The following is a 14,659-nucleotide window of genomic DNA, read 5'->3' on the forward strand; positions in this document are numbered from 1 at the left end:
GCGTACCTTTACCGCATCTATCACGTCAATTTACTCGCAACTCGAGGTCTACGGTCGCGTCGCTGTCTTGAAGAGTCTGGATACGATACCAACAGGAAGCCAGCAAAGCCACCAACCGCGACCATGTCCGACGCGGGCCAGCTCTCCGACGAAGAAGTCAATGGCCAGGCAACTCCTGCTGGGAATGCCGACGATGGCACTCCGCTAAACACTGTGGAGGACAACGGTCTCGAGGATGATGAAGATGACCTGTTTGGCGACGGGGATGGAGACGCAGGTGAAGATGCGCCAGCGTAGGTCGCGAATAATCCAGTACCAGTATCAGACTGACGTGTTTAGTGAGCACCGAAAGCTTGATGATGCAGAGCTCGACTCCGGCGACGATGAGGGACGGGCAGATCGCGTCAGAGCACCCGAAGCTGTGGAGGAGGTCGAACAACAGACATTTGCCTACATGGACGCCGACTTGGCGCGACATCCCGTTCCCGAGCCCACCGACAACGAGCTGTACCTTCTGAAAGTCCCGCGCTTCTTATCCTTCGAAGACAAAGCATTCGATCACAAGACCTTCCAGCCGCCGACTACAGACCACCACTCCAAGCTCACCGCGTCTGAGCACTTCTCAGCCTACAACACCGCCATGACCACGGTCAGATGGCGGCGCTCACCCTCGAACAACGCCGTCCTACAGTCCAATGCTCGGATTCTTAGGTGGTCAGACGGCTCCCTAACCCTTCAGCTTGCGACCGACCCTACAACCCAGTACGACATCGATGCCAACACCCTAGCCCCACCGCAAGTCAACCCCAAGATTCCCACACCAACGGCTGTCAGAGACGAGAAGAATGGCAAGACAAGCGCGAAGAAGGAGAGCTACACATACCTGGTTGCGCCGTACGAGGAAGCGAACGTTATGCGCGTTACGAACAAGCTCACGGCATCCCTCAACGTCGTACCCACATCGAACACGAAAGACGCCGCGCTGGAAAAGCTGCAAAACGACCTTGCCAAGGTTGCAGCAAAGGGCCGAGACGATGCCGACCAAGCCATATCCTTCATCAATGTGGACGAAGACCCCGAGCTCCGCCGACAACGGGAAGAGGCCACATTCAAGGAGAAGCAGAGGCAATTGCGCGCTCGCGAGAAGCACGAAGCGCGTCAGGCAGAGCGTGCAAACCGCACCATGGGCCGCACCGGCGGTCGCGCTTCAGGAGGTCTCGACATTGACGGATTGGAAGATCGCCCAGCTCGGAAGAAGAACGCGCAGAAGGGTGGCTTACGGCGTGACTGGAGTGACGACGAAGACTATGGTGGCCCACGGAGGAACCGCGAGGACGACTACGACGAGGAGGATGACTTCATCGCCGCTAGTGACGAGGAGCCGGAGATCGTGGACGACGACGATGATCCAGATGAGGGTATTGCGGCGAGTCCGAAGCGAGCGCGCGGTGGTGTTGCTGCCGACGATGACGACGACGATGAGGTGGTTGTTAGCCGGACAAAGCGGAGACGTGTGGTTGACGATGATGAGGACGAAGAGTAGACTTCTGGAGATACGTTGCCTCTGAAGACAGTGCTATTGCAGCGCTCGGCCTCCAAAGTGACAGCTTGGATCCAAGGAATGCGAGGGGAGTAGGATATGGTGGATTATCGTCACGGTATGGTCGCGAGATGTACAAGAAGAACTATTGGAGATTGGTTCATTTCCATCTACGATCATCAGCATAGCCAGGAGTTTGGGGTCCTCCATGCATCACTTGTATTATTTACATTATTGACAAAATACAAGGAATGGTATCATTCGGTATCCAGCTCTTGCCTCAAGCTAGACTAACGGCGTGCAATACAACACAGCTGACGATTTCGTGGCTCTAGTCCTACTGGCCTTACGCAAGGTATCCGTTACTCTGATATACTAAGAGGATGCAGGATTGGGAGTTATATCCACCTACCGCAGTCTTCCTGGAATATCCGCTTATATCAGATAGTTGCTTGCCTAATACACACTAGTGTACTGCATACTCGATTCGTGTGCATGTATACTAATACCTACATCTGTAAGTTGAGTCACCTCACCTTGGGGATAAGTGTAGCATTCAAATCAGTGGTCTTACAACCCATCTCAAAATACATCTTCCTACACTCGGTCAACATGTCCACACAACAACCTGTTCGCCTGGGATGGATAGGTCTAGGATCAATGGGCCTAGCCATGGCAACCAACATACAGAAACATCTTACACAACACAATCTACCACCACTGAAGTACTGGAACCGAACTCTCTCACGAGGTGACAGCCTGAAAGACATCGGAGGCACTCCCTGTTCATCAATCACAGAACTAGTTCAAAACTGTGACGTGATATTCGTCTCCGTGAGTCCTTCATACAATATAATACCCAATCCATGCCATTAACACTCCCCAGGTAAGCGACGACACAGCCCTCCAAACCATAACTTCCACCATCCTCTCCAGCGGCCCCCTGACCACCAAAACCATAATCGACACAACAACCGTCCACCCCACCACCACATCAGCCATAACAGCTCAGTTCACTTCCACAGGCGCATCCTACATCGCCGCCCCCGTCTTCGGCGCCACACCCCTCGCCCAAGCCGGTGGTTTGCTGATGGCCATTGCGGGGCCTCCATCTGCCATCACCCCCATTCTGCCCTTCCTTGAAAACGTAATCGCGCGCGCGGTAATTAGAGTGGGTGAGGAACCTTCTCAAGCACTTCTGCTGAAAACAACAAGCAATTTCATAACCGCAGGTCTCATGCTTCTTCTCAGCGAAGCCCACGTTCTAGCAGAAAAGACCGGGCTGCCTGCCTCTGTCCTCGAATCGCTTATTGAAGAAAACTTCGGGACAAACGCACATGGCGTATCAAAGCGCTTGACGAGTGGAAGTTACTTCCCTGCTGAAGGGCAGGCACCTTCTTCGGGGTTGGAGCTGGGGATTAAGGATGTGGGTCATGGGGTTAGTCTTGCGAGGGAGAACGGGATGAGGTTGGGGATTGGGGAGATGTATCTTGAGGCTGCGGAGGAGGCGAGGGTTTATGGCGAGGAGAGGGGGAGGAGGTGTGATAGTAGTGCTGTTTTTGGGGTGGTGAGGAAGAGGGCTGGGTTGGGGTTTGAGTCTGAAGTGGTTAGGGAGAGGGATGGTGATGGAGAGGAGGAGAAGGAGTGATACAATGGGTGATCGTTGCTGGACTATGATCAGTTGGACTGTGACTCATGTGCGATTCAGCGTCAGAAGGCTGGCAAGGCGTACGCAAGGTCGTCATTGCAGAAGTAGAGGCAGAACGACAAGCTGCGGAAAAGAGCGGGGAGTGCTTACTTCAAACATGGAGATCTGCGGTTGAGTGAGGACCAGAGCAACAAACAATATAATTGAGATCTATTTTCAGGCAAGCTACCATTTCTGGTCTATACAAAGATAAGTAAAGCCTGTCTATACCCAGCTCATCTACCGCACTCTACTGTGCACCGCTTTCCGCAGCTTGTCGTTCTGCCTCTACTTCTGCAATGACGACCTTGCGTACGCCTTGCCAGCCTTCTGATCTCTTGACATGGCTGACTCTGCGCGGCTTGTCCTCGAGACCCTTGAACTCAACAGGTAGTACCTTCTCCTGGAAGTACTCCTTCTGCTCTGGCAGCGCGAGTTCGACCGCGTTCGCGAACTTGGCTGGATGCGCTGTTGCGAGCGCAATGTGGTGTGTGGATGGAGGCTTGGACACCTCAGCTGAGCGGAGTGCTGCTGCGATACCGATGGCGGAGTGTGGGTCGAGAACGTAGCTCTTCGATGACTCTGCGTTGAAGACGTATTTGATCATCTCGAGTGTCTCCTCGTCGCTGACGCGATATGAGGCGAAATCGGACTGTGCTGCTTCGAGAATCTGCTTGTCGACCGCGAAGCCGCCGTTCGTCTTCAGGTCGTTGAGCCAATTCCGTACGTGGTCGCCAGCTTGGCTCCTTCGTTGCGATACGGCGTCTGAGTTTGAGCTGTACACGTCGTATGACAGGAACCAGAGCAATCGCTCGAAGTTGGACGAGACGAGGATGTCCATGGCTGGGCTCAGCGTCTCCTTGACTCCGCTCTCGTGCGCCTTGGCGCCATCCTCAGGGATACCACCCTCAGCTTGCTTGCCATGTACGGGGTTCTTCTCGTACTTGCCAGTTTCCCAGAAGCGGTGTAGAATGTCGTTCGCGTTTGTGGCAATGACCAGCTTCTCGGCTGGCAGGCCCATGCGCTTCGCGAAGAAGCCGGCAAGGATGTCGCCAAAGTTGCCGGTAGGCACGACGAAGCGGACGGTGGAGGCGGGAAGGAAGGACTCCTGCTTGATAAGGTCGAAGTACGAGTAGAAGAAGTAGGTGATCTGCGCGAGGATACGGGCCCAGTTGATCGAGTTGACGGCGGCGAGGTGGTGCGTCTTGTTGATCTCGGGGTCTGCGAAAAGGGCTTTGACGAAGTCCTGGGCGTGTTAGTTGTGTCTTGGGCTACCAAGGAGGGTGCCTACCTGGCAGTCGTCGAATGTGCCGTCTACGGCCAAGTTGTGCACGTTGGCGTCCATGACGGTCGTCATCTGCGCCTCCTGGATGGGGCTGACTTTGCCATGCGGGTGCATGATGAAGACCGACACATCCTTCTTTCCGCGCAGACCGTAGATGGCTGCTGAGCCGGTATCACCACTTGTCGCGCCAATGACGGTCAGATGCTCTCTGTCGCGTCCGGTCTTTCCCTGGTTCTTGCGCACGAGGAAGTACTCGAAGAGGTTGCCGAGGAATTGCAGCGCAACATCCTTGAAAGCGAAGGTAGGCCCGTGGAACAATTCCAGCAGATGTATGTTCTTCTCCTTGTCGAGTGTGACGGTGGGCACGACGTCTTGTGCGCGGAATGTGGAGTAGCTGCGGTGGATGATGTCCTTCAGGTCTGCGGCCGGGATCTCGGACGAGGAGATGTAGAGAGAGAAGATCTCGAAAGCGAGGTCTGCGAAGGAGAGGTTCTTCCACTTGGACGCCCAGTCGTCGGGCAGCGTGGGGATTTCTTCGGGGATGAAGAGGCCGCCGTCGGAAGCGAGACCCTTGAGGACGACTTCCTCGAAGGAGAACTATGCCCTGTTAGCAGCCGTCTGAGCGCATCCTCGCTGGGTCGCTCTCACGTCATAGGATCCTCCCCGGGTACTCAGGTACCGCTGCGATGCTGTGTGCGAGGACATTATGTGTAATACCAACCAACGGTCTAGCGAAGTGCAAAGCAAAAAAGTGTAATTGGTGACGGCTGTCGTGTATGTCCCAAAGGTGATGTGAAGAATAGTCCCCGTGGGGAAAAATGTTGTGATGACTCCGGGATCGCAGTTGAGTCAAGGGACCGCGTCTCGCCCTGTCAAATTCCGGATCGCCTGCACGCGTCGACTAGGCCGCTGCATGATTAGCATTGGCGTTGCCGTAGTCCGATTGACGATTGTCTACGAACGGCAAAACACTGCGAAGGCCTCTGTGTTTCATTGAATGCAATTGCGTTCGTCCTGCTGCCCCGCCACACGCACGAGTCCAACCCCGCCATGCGCTGTGCCTGCATCAATGGCGATGTCGGCGCCAACGAATGACACCATCGGCGAAGGCGAGGCGTTATATTTGTAAGGCGACCGATCGCTGTTCCGTAGAGTCAATTCTACTGTCAATGCTTTGCTCACGTGAACCTCGTTTTCCTGAGGTGCACGCATATCTAGGTACTTATCGTATTACCCATCCGAGGTGACGCCGTTCGAAGATAGAAGAATTCAAGTGTGAGTAAAGTGACGACGGATACATCTCGAAACCTATGTAGTCATCATAACGCTGTTACCATATGACACTGGTGCAGACTCCATGGCCATCGAATCCATCAACCAGGGCGATGTCCACCTCCATCCACGCCAATCCCTCCACTACTGGGCTTCTACGACCTGTCGACACGCGAACAATCAAATCACTGTTCATACTAGAATAGTACATTGCTCGACCGACGCGGAAAAACAAGCGGGTCATGACGGGAATCGCGCGAATACCTAGGTAGCAGCGAGCCCCTTCAGCTAGCGACAACAGCGCAGGAAGTTTCGCTCGACAAGACGCACGCCGGAAATTCGATGAAGTGCACTCACGCAGTATATCTTCAAGTCGCGACAACGTATAAACTCCTACTCAGCTCGGCCGGGCGAGAGTACTACAATAGACCTCCGGAGCAAGCACGGCGGCTTATACTGCACTCAGGCAGCTACAACAGGACCCAAACAAGCTACGGCAGCTTACAACACCCTACCCAGACCAGTCATGCGAGAGGACTACAATAAGTTCCAGACGCAAGAACGGCGACTTATACTGCACCCAGGTAGCTACAACAAGACTGAAATAATGCGCGAAGCCTTTTGGTCTCTAGCGAAGCGAGGAGGCTACAGGAGGACTTTGGCGCAAGCATGACGGCTCATATCCAACCCGAGAGACTACAACGAGAGACTAGAGAGTAATCTGGTACAAGGACGACGGCTCACATACGTCCCTGAAGACCTCGACTCGACTCCGGCGCAGGCCACAATAGCTCACGAGGTCTTGCCCGGCCCGGTGGAGCAAGGGGACTACAAGAGGACTGTACCGTAAGGACGACGGCTCATATGCAACCCGGGAGACTACAACAAAGATCTCTTCCTCAGGCCACCAGCAAGCTGGAAGACCCGATGAAAGGCACCTAAACGGCATTCAAGCCAGCGAAGGAGGAGCAGTTGCTTGTTGGCACATGCGCTCCAGGAGTTCATGTCAAAGACGATCATGTCAAAAGACAATCACATCAAAGACAATCCCTCTTTACTTCCCGAAGGCAGTTGTTAGTCCGTCACTTCGTTGGAACACCGGCTGTAGGCTGTAGGCCTGTGTTCCCTTGAGCGGTTGGCTTTGTCCCGACTCGTAGCGGCATTAAAGCCGACTGGGTGAAATTTTAGTGGCGCCTTGCGGTACCAGCTGTGTCAGTAATAGAGGCTGCTGCAAGCCCTATATACCGTGTTGAGAGCGAAGTACGTGCTCAATAGGTGTAAAGCAGCCTACACTTTTGCCGCATGCATAGATTTATTATGTCTTGAAGGATTAATCAAAGCAGAGCCTGGCTCACCTCAGCGTACGTTTAAGTTGAGGAACTCTCGGTAAAAGTGTATCGGATACCTCAAGCCTCTACTTCATTGCAGGCTACTCAACATGGCTTGAAGCATAATTCTCATTTCGCGACTTGTCATTTGCATCCCTTCCGTATCCTGACAGGGACGCACGATTAGAATGGTTTGCGGTAAGTTCAGAGACGTACCTCCTAAAATGGCCGAATTGCTGTCAAGATCTCTATCAAATGTGTCTAGCTGGACGTATACCTTGGCTTCATATTTTTCGATCTTCGCGCTCATGATGAAGCTAGTAGCACTTCAGTACGTTTTGTAGGCCATGAACGTAAAGTCAAAGTACTGCGAAGTCTGCAGGCTCCACTGCTCCGATGAGAGAAAAGTTAACCTGGTTCACGGTCCATGAAGAGGTCCCGTCCATCTTGAAGTGGGGCTAAGAATGAGATTAGATGCGCCAGGCAGTCCATCACGCTGGATATCGGCCAAATTTTCGATAGTTAGTGAGTTGAATGTAGGAGTAGTAGCGCAAATACGTCCAGGCTATACTGTGGTTGCTGCATACATAGAAGCGCGTATATGCAAACATACAGACAATGATACGGCCTGGAGGTACACAGTACCTTTCGTAATGACACTCTATTACAGTAACGCATAATGTATAAGTCCGGGGTAGATTTTATAGCCAGCAATGTGTACAGCTAGAAGCAGCTTCTTCGTAATCTTAGAGCGGGTGATGCCGCTCCACAGAGGTATAACGAGAACTGATGTTCCGAATGTGGTCAGTGAGGCTGATTGATGAGAGGCAATATCCGGCAATTGGCGACTACTGAATGAAGAGCAGCGAGAGTGTAGTGGTATGGAAGTGCAGCACATCTCTGAACGTTGAAAACATCGTGCATTGCTCTGCACAGCAGCCGATGACGAATCTCGTCCTTTCTCGATTTCAAGCGTTGCCGTAGGTATTCACTAGGTTTCTAGCTCATGAAAATCTTGACAAAGTGAGATGTGTATGATGTTGTACTCAGGAAACCATGAGCGTCATTGTCCTTTGATTGCGCACGGCCAGTCGGCAGCACTCCGGCAGCCCAGCTAGCAGGGCCGGCAGAACGTCGGCGGCAAATCCTCGGCTGCCGCCCCACAAAACTTCGAAAATGTCGCTTTCGGTCTGTGCGGCGCTAGCGCGTGCCAAGCCATCGTGAACATATCAGCAGCGCCGCACCCTTCCCCAAACCCTCTCTCCTTCATAGTCGACTATGTTTGTCTCTCAACCCCCTACGTTTTGAAACCATCACTAACAGCATCACAGACTTCATAGAATCATTTCTAATAGTATACGTCCTCTTCTGAGTTACTCTTAGTAGCCACAGAATCTCCAACCTGGTTGATGACTTTCAGCCTCGATGTCCAAGAGTGAGGCTTTACAACTGCTTCGGCGGCTGTGGCGATGATCTCAGCTGACTGGTTGTGTGCTTCGGCCGCACTGGAAAGCAGGACGTTGATGGCAATCTGACAGGCTTTATTTATTTTCATTGATCCTTTCTGGCTTGCCAGTCGGTCGAGGAAGATACTTCGCAACACATCAACTCTATTTTGCAATATCGGGCTCACATTGCGCCCACATCGTCACATCAACGACCTTGCGAGCTATTCGACGGTGGCAGCAATGCATGGAAGTCTATCAATCTATCGGATCCGGATCGCGCCTTCCGCACTCAACACCACCCGTACTTCTCATTTGCGACCCAGTCAATATTGTCAGCAACCGGTCCGTCGTGTTCTGGAAACCACTGCAAGGCCGCGATACTCTCTTGTTCCCTGGTGATGAGCTTCGCAGTCGGGTCCAGCTTCCTAGCAGCTGCCAGCGCCGTCGGGGAAGGCGCCCACATCTCCACGTTCTCCATCTTCCATTTCTGCGCCTCCTGTTGGGCCATCGCCATGAGGGCCGCGATAGCAGCTTCCTGACTGTGGCTCTCAGATCCGCCGTTCATGTTTCCTGAAGAGCTCTCAAAGCCATCGTCCTCGATTACCAAACGTAGGATATGCAGTGTGTTGCCCTTGGCTTCAGCAGGGTTCTCGTTGTACCACATCCTGGTCCAGTAACACCAAACGCGCTTGCCTTTCTCCGTTCCAACGACCGCGCCTTTGATCTCCGGCTTCTTACCATGTAGCTCGTTGCCTACGAACTCTTCACGCGCGTGGTGCCATTGGATCGTCTCGATGTTGGGAAGTATTGCGACTGCGGTGTTGCTGTCCTTTGATCGCGACTCCAGACTTCGGCGGAGAGAGGCTTCGTCGATCTTGCATAGTTCCTCCAGATCGTCCGCGTACAGTGGTCGGGCCGTGGGTAACTTGCTCGGGTCTTGAGAAGTACTCGCAGGGATGGAAACATGTGACGACGTAAAAGATTCCCAGCCGAAGTTCGCGTAGTATTTCTGTCTTTGTTAGCAATACATCGTCATAGAGTGTCAGAGCTACTAACCTTCCCGATGTCAGAGTATAGGATTGAGAACAGAGACTCCTGGCCATCTTCTGTCTGATATGTTCTTAAACTCCTCCCAAGCTCCGTCAGCATCCTGCTCGCATACGAGGTGCCCCCCTTCTTCCCGCGGAGAGGTTTTGGGCAGAATACACTGCCGACCCCGTGACAAATGACCTCCTTGAGTTCTCCGTTCTGCCATACGAGCGCCTTCTTCCGGATTGTTTCGCAGCTCGCTAGTGGTAGCCGGGTACCTTTTGGTAATTTGGCGCCTGCATTTGGGTTCCAAGGGTCTTCTGACACAGTTTTGTCAGGGTCAGCTAGGATCCAGTATGAAATGCCGCCATCACGTGTTAGGGTTGTTTGCGAAAGTGTGGCCTCGCGACGAAAGTATGCAGGTTTGGAAAGAGCACCGCGCCATTCGTTTGCGTTTGCGTTGAACTGTATCTGCTTTTCGGCTTCGGTAGGGTGAACGAGTTCTAGGTCAGGAGAGTCACCAGCCTTGAGGTTTTCGAGAATGGATGCGATGGCCATGTTGTAGTATTTTATGTAAGGTAGATGTATGTTGAGTCTTGATCTAATAGGTTGGCCTTTGGCGAAGATAGCTAGGGTCTTATATTCAGCTATCGACTACGCTTGTCGTAGGGCGTGACAGGTGTGGATTCGGTCCTGCTCAGCTGCAGTCTTCCAGATCAAGTGGCAGTAACGATTCAGAAAAGAGTAAATAGCGGGTCCAAGTAACGTCGATTTCGCTGTAGGATGCGGATAGCTAAGGAAGAAGAGGAAGTTGGTACCTGTAGTTCTTTGTCTAGTCAAGGGCGCCCCGCGTTCTGGTGGCCCCATTCCGCCTTGGTCTCCGTGTGATCTTATAGCTGACTCCGTATGTCCTCCAGGCATTCCGAGCCTACCTCATGTTCCTCGCGGCCCGAGGTGTGCCGTGGCAAAGCGAGGGTTGGATGTCACAGCTTCCCACGGGTCATGTGCGCCTGTCCGATTCGCGAGTAGCTCGGGCCTTGCATGAGGCCAGGCAGTAAGGCGGGAGTTTGCATGTCATGGTCTCAAAAGCTTCGCGCGTCTATTGGCAGCATCACCAAGACCGATGGCAGACATTGCTTCTTCTCAGCCCTGTGCGACGCGCGCGCAGGCTCGTGATGATGCGGTTAGCGGCAGTTGGGCTAGCGGAGCCCTGGGGCCGGCCTGGAGCGAACTGCACGATCATCTGGGCGAGACGCCCATCTCCCGCCCTGAGAGCGGCGCAGCATCCTTTCACGACGACACGCCATTTCTGTTTCGCTGAGCGCTGGCGGCACTGTAATGGCATTTCATTGACATGCGCTGTTGTGGCACATAGCTACTGCCTTTGCTCTCTTACCTGACTGGTGCCCTTGCCCGTTTCGCTGGCTCAGGGCTGGCCGCAATAGCTCCTCGATCTCCCAGCGGCCTGCACCCGGAACACTCACGTCTCACTCCGCTGCGCTGCAGTGTGAAACTTGTCACTCTCATACTTTCGCTTGTTCCTTTTTCTTCCCTTCAGCTAGTGCCTATCAGTCGGTGAGAGGCCTCCTCCGACAACTGGTGGGGTGAGCGACAAGGCTACGTCCGTGTGAATTGAGCTGGTCTGAATCACGTAAACACCACACGCGTTTGCAGTTCCATCGCCCCTCACTCCTTCCCCAGGTTCTCCGCTAGGTACAAATTAATGTTTATTATTTGGTTCTCCCCATTCAAGGTACCCAAGAAACTCTACATCGCTCGGTCTAGACGCACACCCGATAGCAACCCTTCAAGGTGGAGGTCTACTCGTCAACTAGCCTTACGATTATCACGACAGGACACCTGCGATGGCTCCAACTGGCATTCATCGCGATCATGAAGTTATTGATTTGCTCTCCGATAGTGAGACGGAGGACGAGGGTCTCGCAAGACACGAATTGGAGGCCTTCGACGCACGATCTGCAGCAGAATTCGCCCTCGACTTCCCGGATCTGGATGATCCTATCGCAGAGTTCCGTGCAGAATTCCAGGCAAATGACCGTCAAGTGATCGATTTGACCGACATTCCAGACATTGACGTTCCGCCGTCTGACGATGTCGTGGCAGAAGAAGACAGACCACCACCAGAGGCACGAGCTCCCGATTGGGGTGAGGACATTGCATTGGTCACCGACGCTGCCTGTTTGCAGATGATTTTGAGCGTGCTGCCGGACATCTCGGTCGATTACGTCCTCAAATTGATCCAAGAAAAGATGACAGACACCACACGAACAAGCGCACAATGCGAGCATTTCCTCACGGAGTTATTGGAAGGCGAGCCATATCCAAAAGAATCAGACGACGCGAAGAACAAGAAGAGAAAGAGGGATAACGAAGCCGAGGGTGAGTTGAGCACCTACGAGAAGGGCGAGCGTGACCCCGAGATCGGCGGTTATGAACATGACGCGTAAGTACAACTCCTTTACGGGCACAGCCCTATGAGCTTTATGGTTCAGTGATGTCTTAAAGCTTCAAGAGTCGGGGTTGATTGGCAGCCAACATTCCAGGTGGATCGTGAAGCGAGCGTTTCATTACACCTGGAACCATGGAACGACTGTCGTGAACATTGCACTTCGCCTATGGGCCAGCGCAGTGACAGCAAAACCAACAACAATTCTGTAGTCATCCGCTATATCTTTTACGCACTTTCAACGTCTTCGCGTCGTCTTTATACCTTCCCACCCCTTTCATTCGTGGTACTAACGATAATTTCCACAGAACAGAGCTACTCAAAGACGAATTCCTCACTGTACCCGTGCGGCATATCACGACCGTTCTCAAACAGCAGAAGACTCTTTACAAGGCCTACGGTGTCATTGAACAACAAGTGCGCAACTACGGACAAATTGCCAGGACATATTCGAAGATAAACAAATCACGCATCAAGCGCGGTATTGAACTCCAGTTGATTGAGCAAGGCAGTCAGATACCCAAGGAGTTGCAAGCGGCGAAGAAGAAGAGCGAAGCTGAAGCTGGTAAGTGGGATGTCGTGACCATGACCTTCCAGGAGATCAAACTTCGAACCCTGTGTCCGAGAACAGCGAAGATCGTTTGGTCTCCCTCATCTGCTCCCTACTGACAGATTACAGCCAAACGCCAAAAGGTCAAAGACGAGGAAAAGGCGGAAGAAGACAACTTAAAACAAGCGGAAATGAACAATGAAATGGGTGAATGCGCATGTTGCTTCAACGACGTTCCTCTCAATCGCATGATAAGTTGCAACGGAGACACTACCCACTTCTACTGCGTAGACTGTCCCCGTCAACAGATCGAGACGCAGATGGGTCAATCTCGATGCAGACCCAAGTGTTTCGGAGTCGACGACTGCAATGGAACGTTCACCCGGCGACAGTTGCAACAGGTTCTGAGCGACAAGACATTCGAGCGACTCGAGCACATGCAACAAAGAGAGGACTTGGAAGCGGCAGGTCTGGACTTCCTCTCGGAGTGCCCGTTCTGCGACTTCAAAATGGAATGTCTACCGGTTGAGGTTGACAAGGAGTTCCGCTGTCAAAACCCCAAATGCAGCAAGACGAGTTGTCGCCTCTGCGAAAAGGAGTCTCACATCCCACTCAGCTGCGAGGAATTTAAGAAGGATGGCCAAATTACTCTGCGACACATTGTCGAAGAAGCGATGTCGGCAGCCTTGATACGACACTGCAACAAATGCAAACATCCTTTCGTTAAGGAACTTGGCTGCAATAAGATGACATGCACGCACTGTAGGAATGTGCAATGGTAAGTCACCAGCCTAAGAGATTCCGATAACAGCTGACAAAAGCCTAGCTATGTCTGCTCTAAGAACGTCACAGACTACAACCACTTCGGCGAGTCTCGTGCAGGCAAATGCCCTCTGCATGAGAACGTCGAAGACCGCCACGAACAGGAGGTCAAGCGAGCAGCCGATGAGGCCATGGCCAAAGTCCGAGTCGATAATCCAGGCCTGTCAGATGCAGATTTGATGGTCAAGGTCTCAGATCGAGTCAAGCAAGCAGAAGATGCACGGAAAGGTCGAGCAGGCATAGAAGCGCAAGCCTTCCCTTACCACATGGTTGGAGAGCAGCTCAGGCGAGCCCCCATGGTGCCCCCAGTACCTGCGCCGCCGGCTCACCTCAATGGAATCGCAGCAAATGTCGCCCCAGCAGATCGGTACGTCCACCCTCACCCAGTCATTCCTGCCATGCCAGCCATGCCAGCCATGCCAGCCTTTCCAGCCTTTCCAGCTATGCCAGCTATACCTGCCATGCCTACCATGCCTGCGTTTGGATACCCCGTCCAACCATTCCCATTCTATCAACATCTCTATCCTGCTCAGCCCGTTCAGCCTATGGGTTTCTACGGAGCCATTCCACAACAGCCATATCAGCCATACACTCAACGTCCGATGCCAATGATCGCGCCATGTCCACGGTGTCACTTTTTTCATCCGCCTAACCAATATTGCTAGGCCTCGGTTGTTCAATGCCCTCTGGGCCATGCTCCCACCCAACCCCCTCCCGCAACTCGGCATTGGGAGGGGACAAGTCAACGGACCAGGCCAACCGGGCCGTCAACCCGAAGCTAATGGAGCCATTGATCGAATTAATGAACGGGTTCGTCAGCGCAATGCCCGAGCGGACTTGGGCGGCCCTCATCGAATTGCCAACGGCGAACAGGCGCAGCGCGATGCTCGCGAGGCTTTCCGCTTCCTGGACAACGTTGGACTTGGCCAGGATCAGCAGCAGATAGCCGTGCGTCAGAATTTAAGAGCTAGACAGCAGGAGCTTGCAGCAGAGCGCGCGCGTTTGGCTGCCGCGCGACAAACCCTCGATGACGACGCGAGAGCCATGCGTCATAACGTGGCAGCTAGGCGACATGGAATCGAAGCAGAGCGCGCGCGGTTGGGTGTGGGGCAACAGAATCTTGAGGCTCTGCTTGAGGCTCGGCGGGTAGCGGCTGCGGCGATGGTAGCTGATAGGCGACGGCGTCGTGGCATGGCGCCCCAGGCTCCTCACAGATAGCGTGTTTTCGTTT

General features: G+C 53.3%; 5 protein-coding genes across 5 annotated transcripts; 3 read left to right on the forward strand and 2 right to left on the reverse strand.

The window, feature by feature from the left end:
• Positions 1–123: 123 nt before the first annotated feature.
• On the forward strand, positions 124–1,543 carry J4E78_005239 (uncharacterized protein; the record flags this gene model as incomplete). Its single annotated transcript, XM_049365861.1, has 2 exons — positions 124–293; positions 340–1,543. The coding sequence occupies 2 exons, from the start codon at positions 124–126 to the stop codon at positions 1,541–1,543; spliced, it is 1,374 nt and encodes a 457-aa protein (XP_049222576.1).
• A 669-nt stretch (positions 1,544–2,212) lies between these two features.
• Positions 2,213–2,808, forward strand: J4E78_005240 (uncharacterized protein; the record flags this gene model as incomplete). The annotated part of the gene is made up of 3 exons (XM_049365862.1): positions 2,213–2,374; positions 2,427–2,711; positions 2,773–2,808. The coding sequence occupies 3 exons, from the start codon at positions 2,213–2,215 to the stop codon at positions 2,806–2,808; spliced, it is 483 nt and encodes a 160-aa protein (XP_049222577.1).
• A 669-nt stretch (positions 2,809–3,477) lies between these two features.
• Positions 3,478–5,217, reverse strand: J4E78_005241 (uncharacterized protein; the record flags this gene model as incomplete). Its single annotated transcript, XM_049365863.1, has 3 exons — positions 3,478–4,473; positions 4,519–5,109; positions 5,161–5,217. 3 exons carry the CDS (start codon positions 5,215–5,217, stop codon positions 3,478–3,480), a joined length of 1,644 nt encoding a protein of 547 aa, XP_049222578.1.
• Positions 5,218–8,460: 3,243 nt separating this feature from the next.
• J4E78_005242 (uncharacterized protein) lies at positions 8,461–10,147 on the reverse strand (the record flags this gene model as incomplete). The annotated part of the gene is made up of 3 exons (XM_049365864.1): positions 8,461–8,704; positions 8,926–9,569; positions 9,617–10,147. The coding sequence occupies 3 exons, from the start codon at positions 10,145–10,147 to the stop codon at positions 8,461–8,463; spliced, it is 1,419 nt and encodes a 472-aa protein (XP_049222579.1).
• Positions 10,148–11,454: 1,307 nt separating this feature from the next.
• Positions 11,455–14,646, forward strand: J4E78_005243 (uncharacterized protein; the record flags this gene model as incomplete). The annotated part of the gene is made up of 5 exons (XM_049365865.1): positions 11,455–12,053; positions 12,365–12,621; positions 12,736–13,384; positions 13,433–13,795; positions 14,094–14,646. 5 exons carry the CDS (start codon positions 11,455–11,457, stop codon positions 14,644–14,646), a joined length of 2,421 nt encoding a protein of 806 aa, XP_049222580.1.
• Between the last annotated feature and the right edge of the window lie 13 nt (positions 14,647–14,659).

This window comes from Alternaria triticimaculans, assembly GCF_023758025.1.
Source record: "Alternaria triticimaculans strain BMP 0046 chromosome Unknown scaffold_6, whole genome shotgun sequence".
Classification (NCBI taxonomy): domain Eukaryota; kingdom Fungi; phylum Ascomycota; class Dothideomycetes; order Pleosporales; family Pleosporaceae; genus Alternaria; species Alternaria triticimaculans.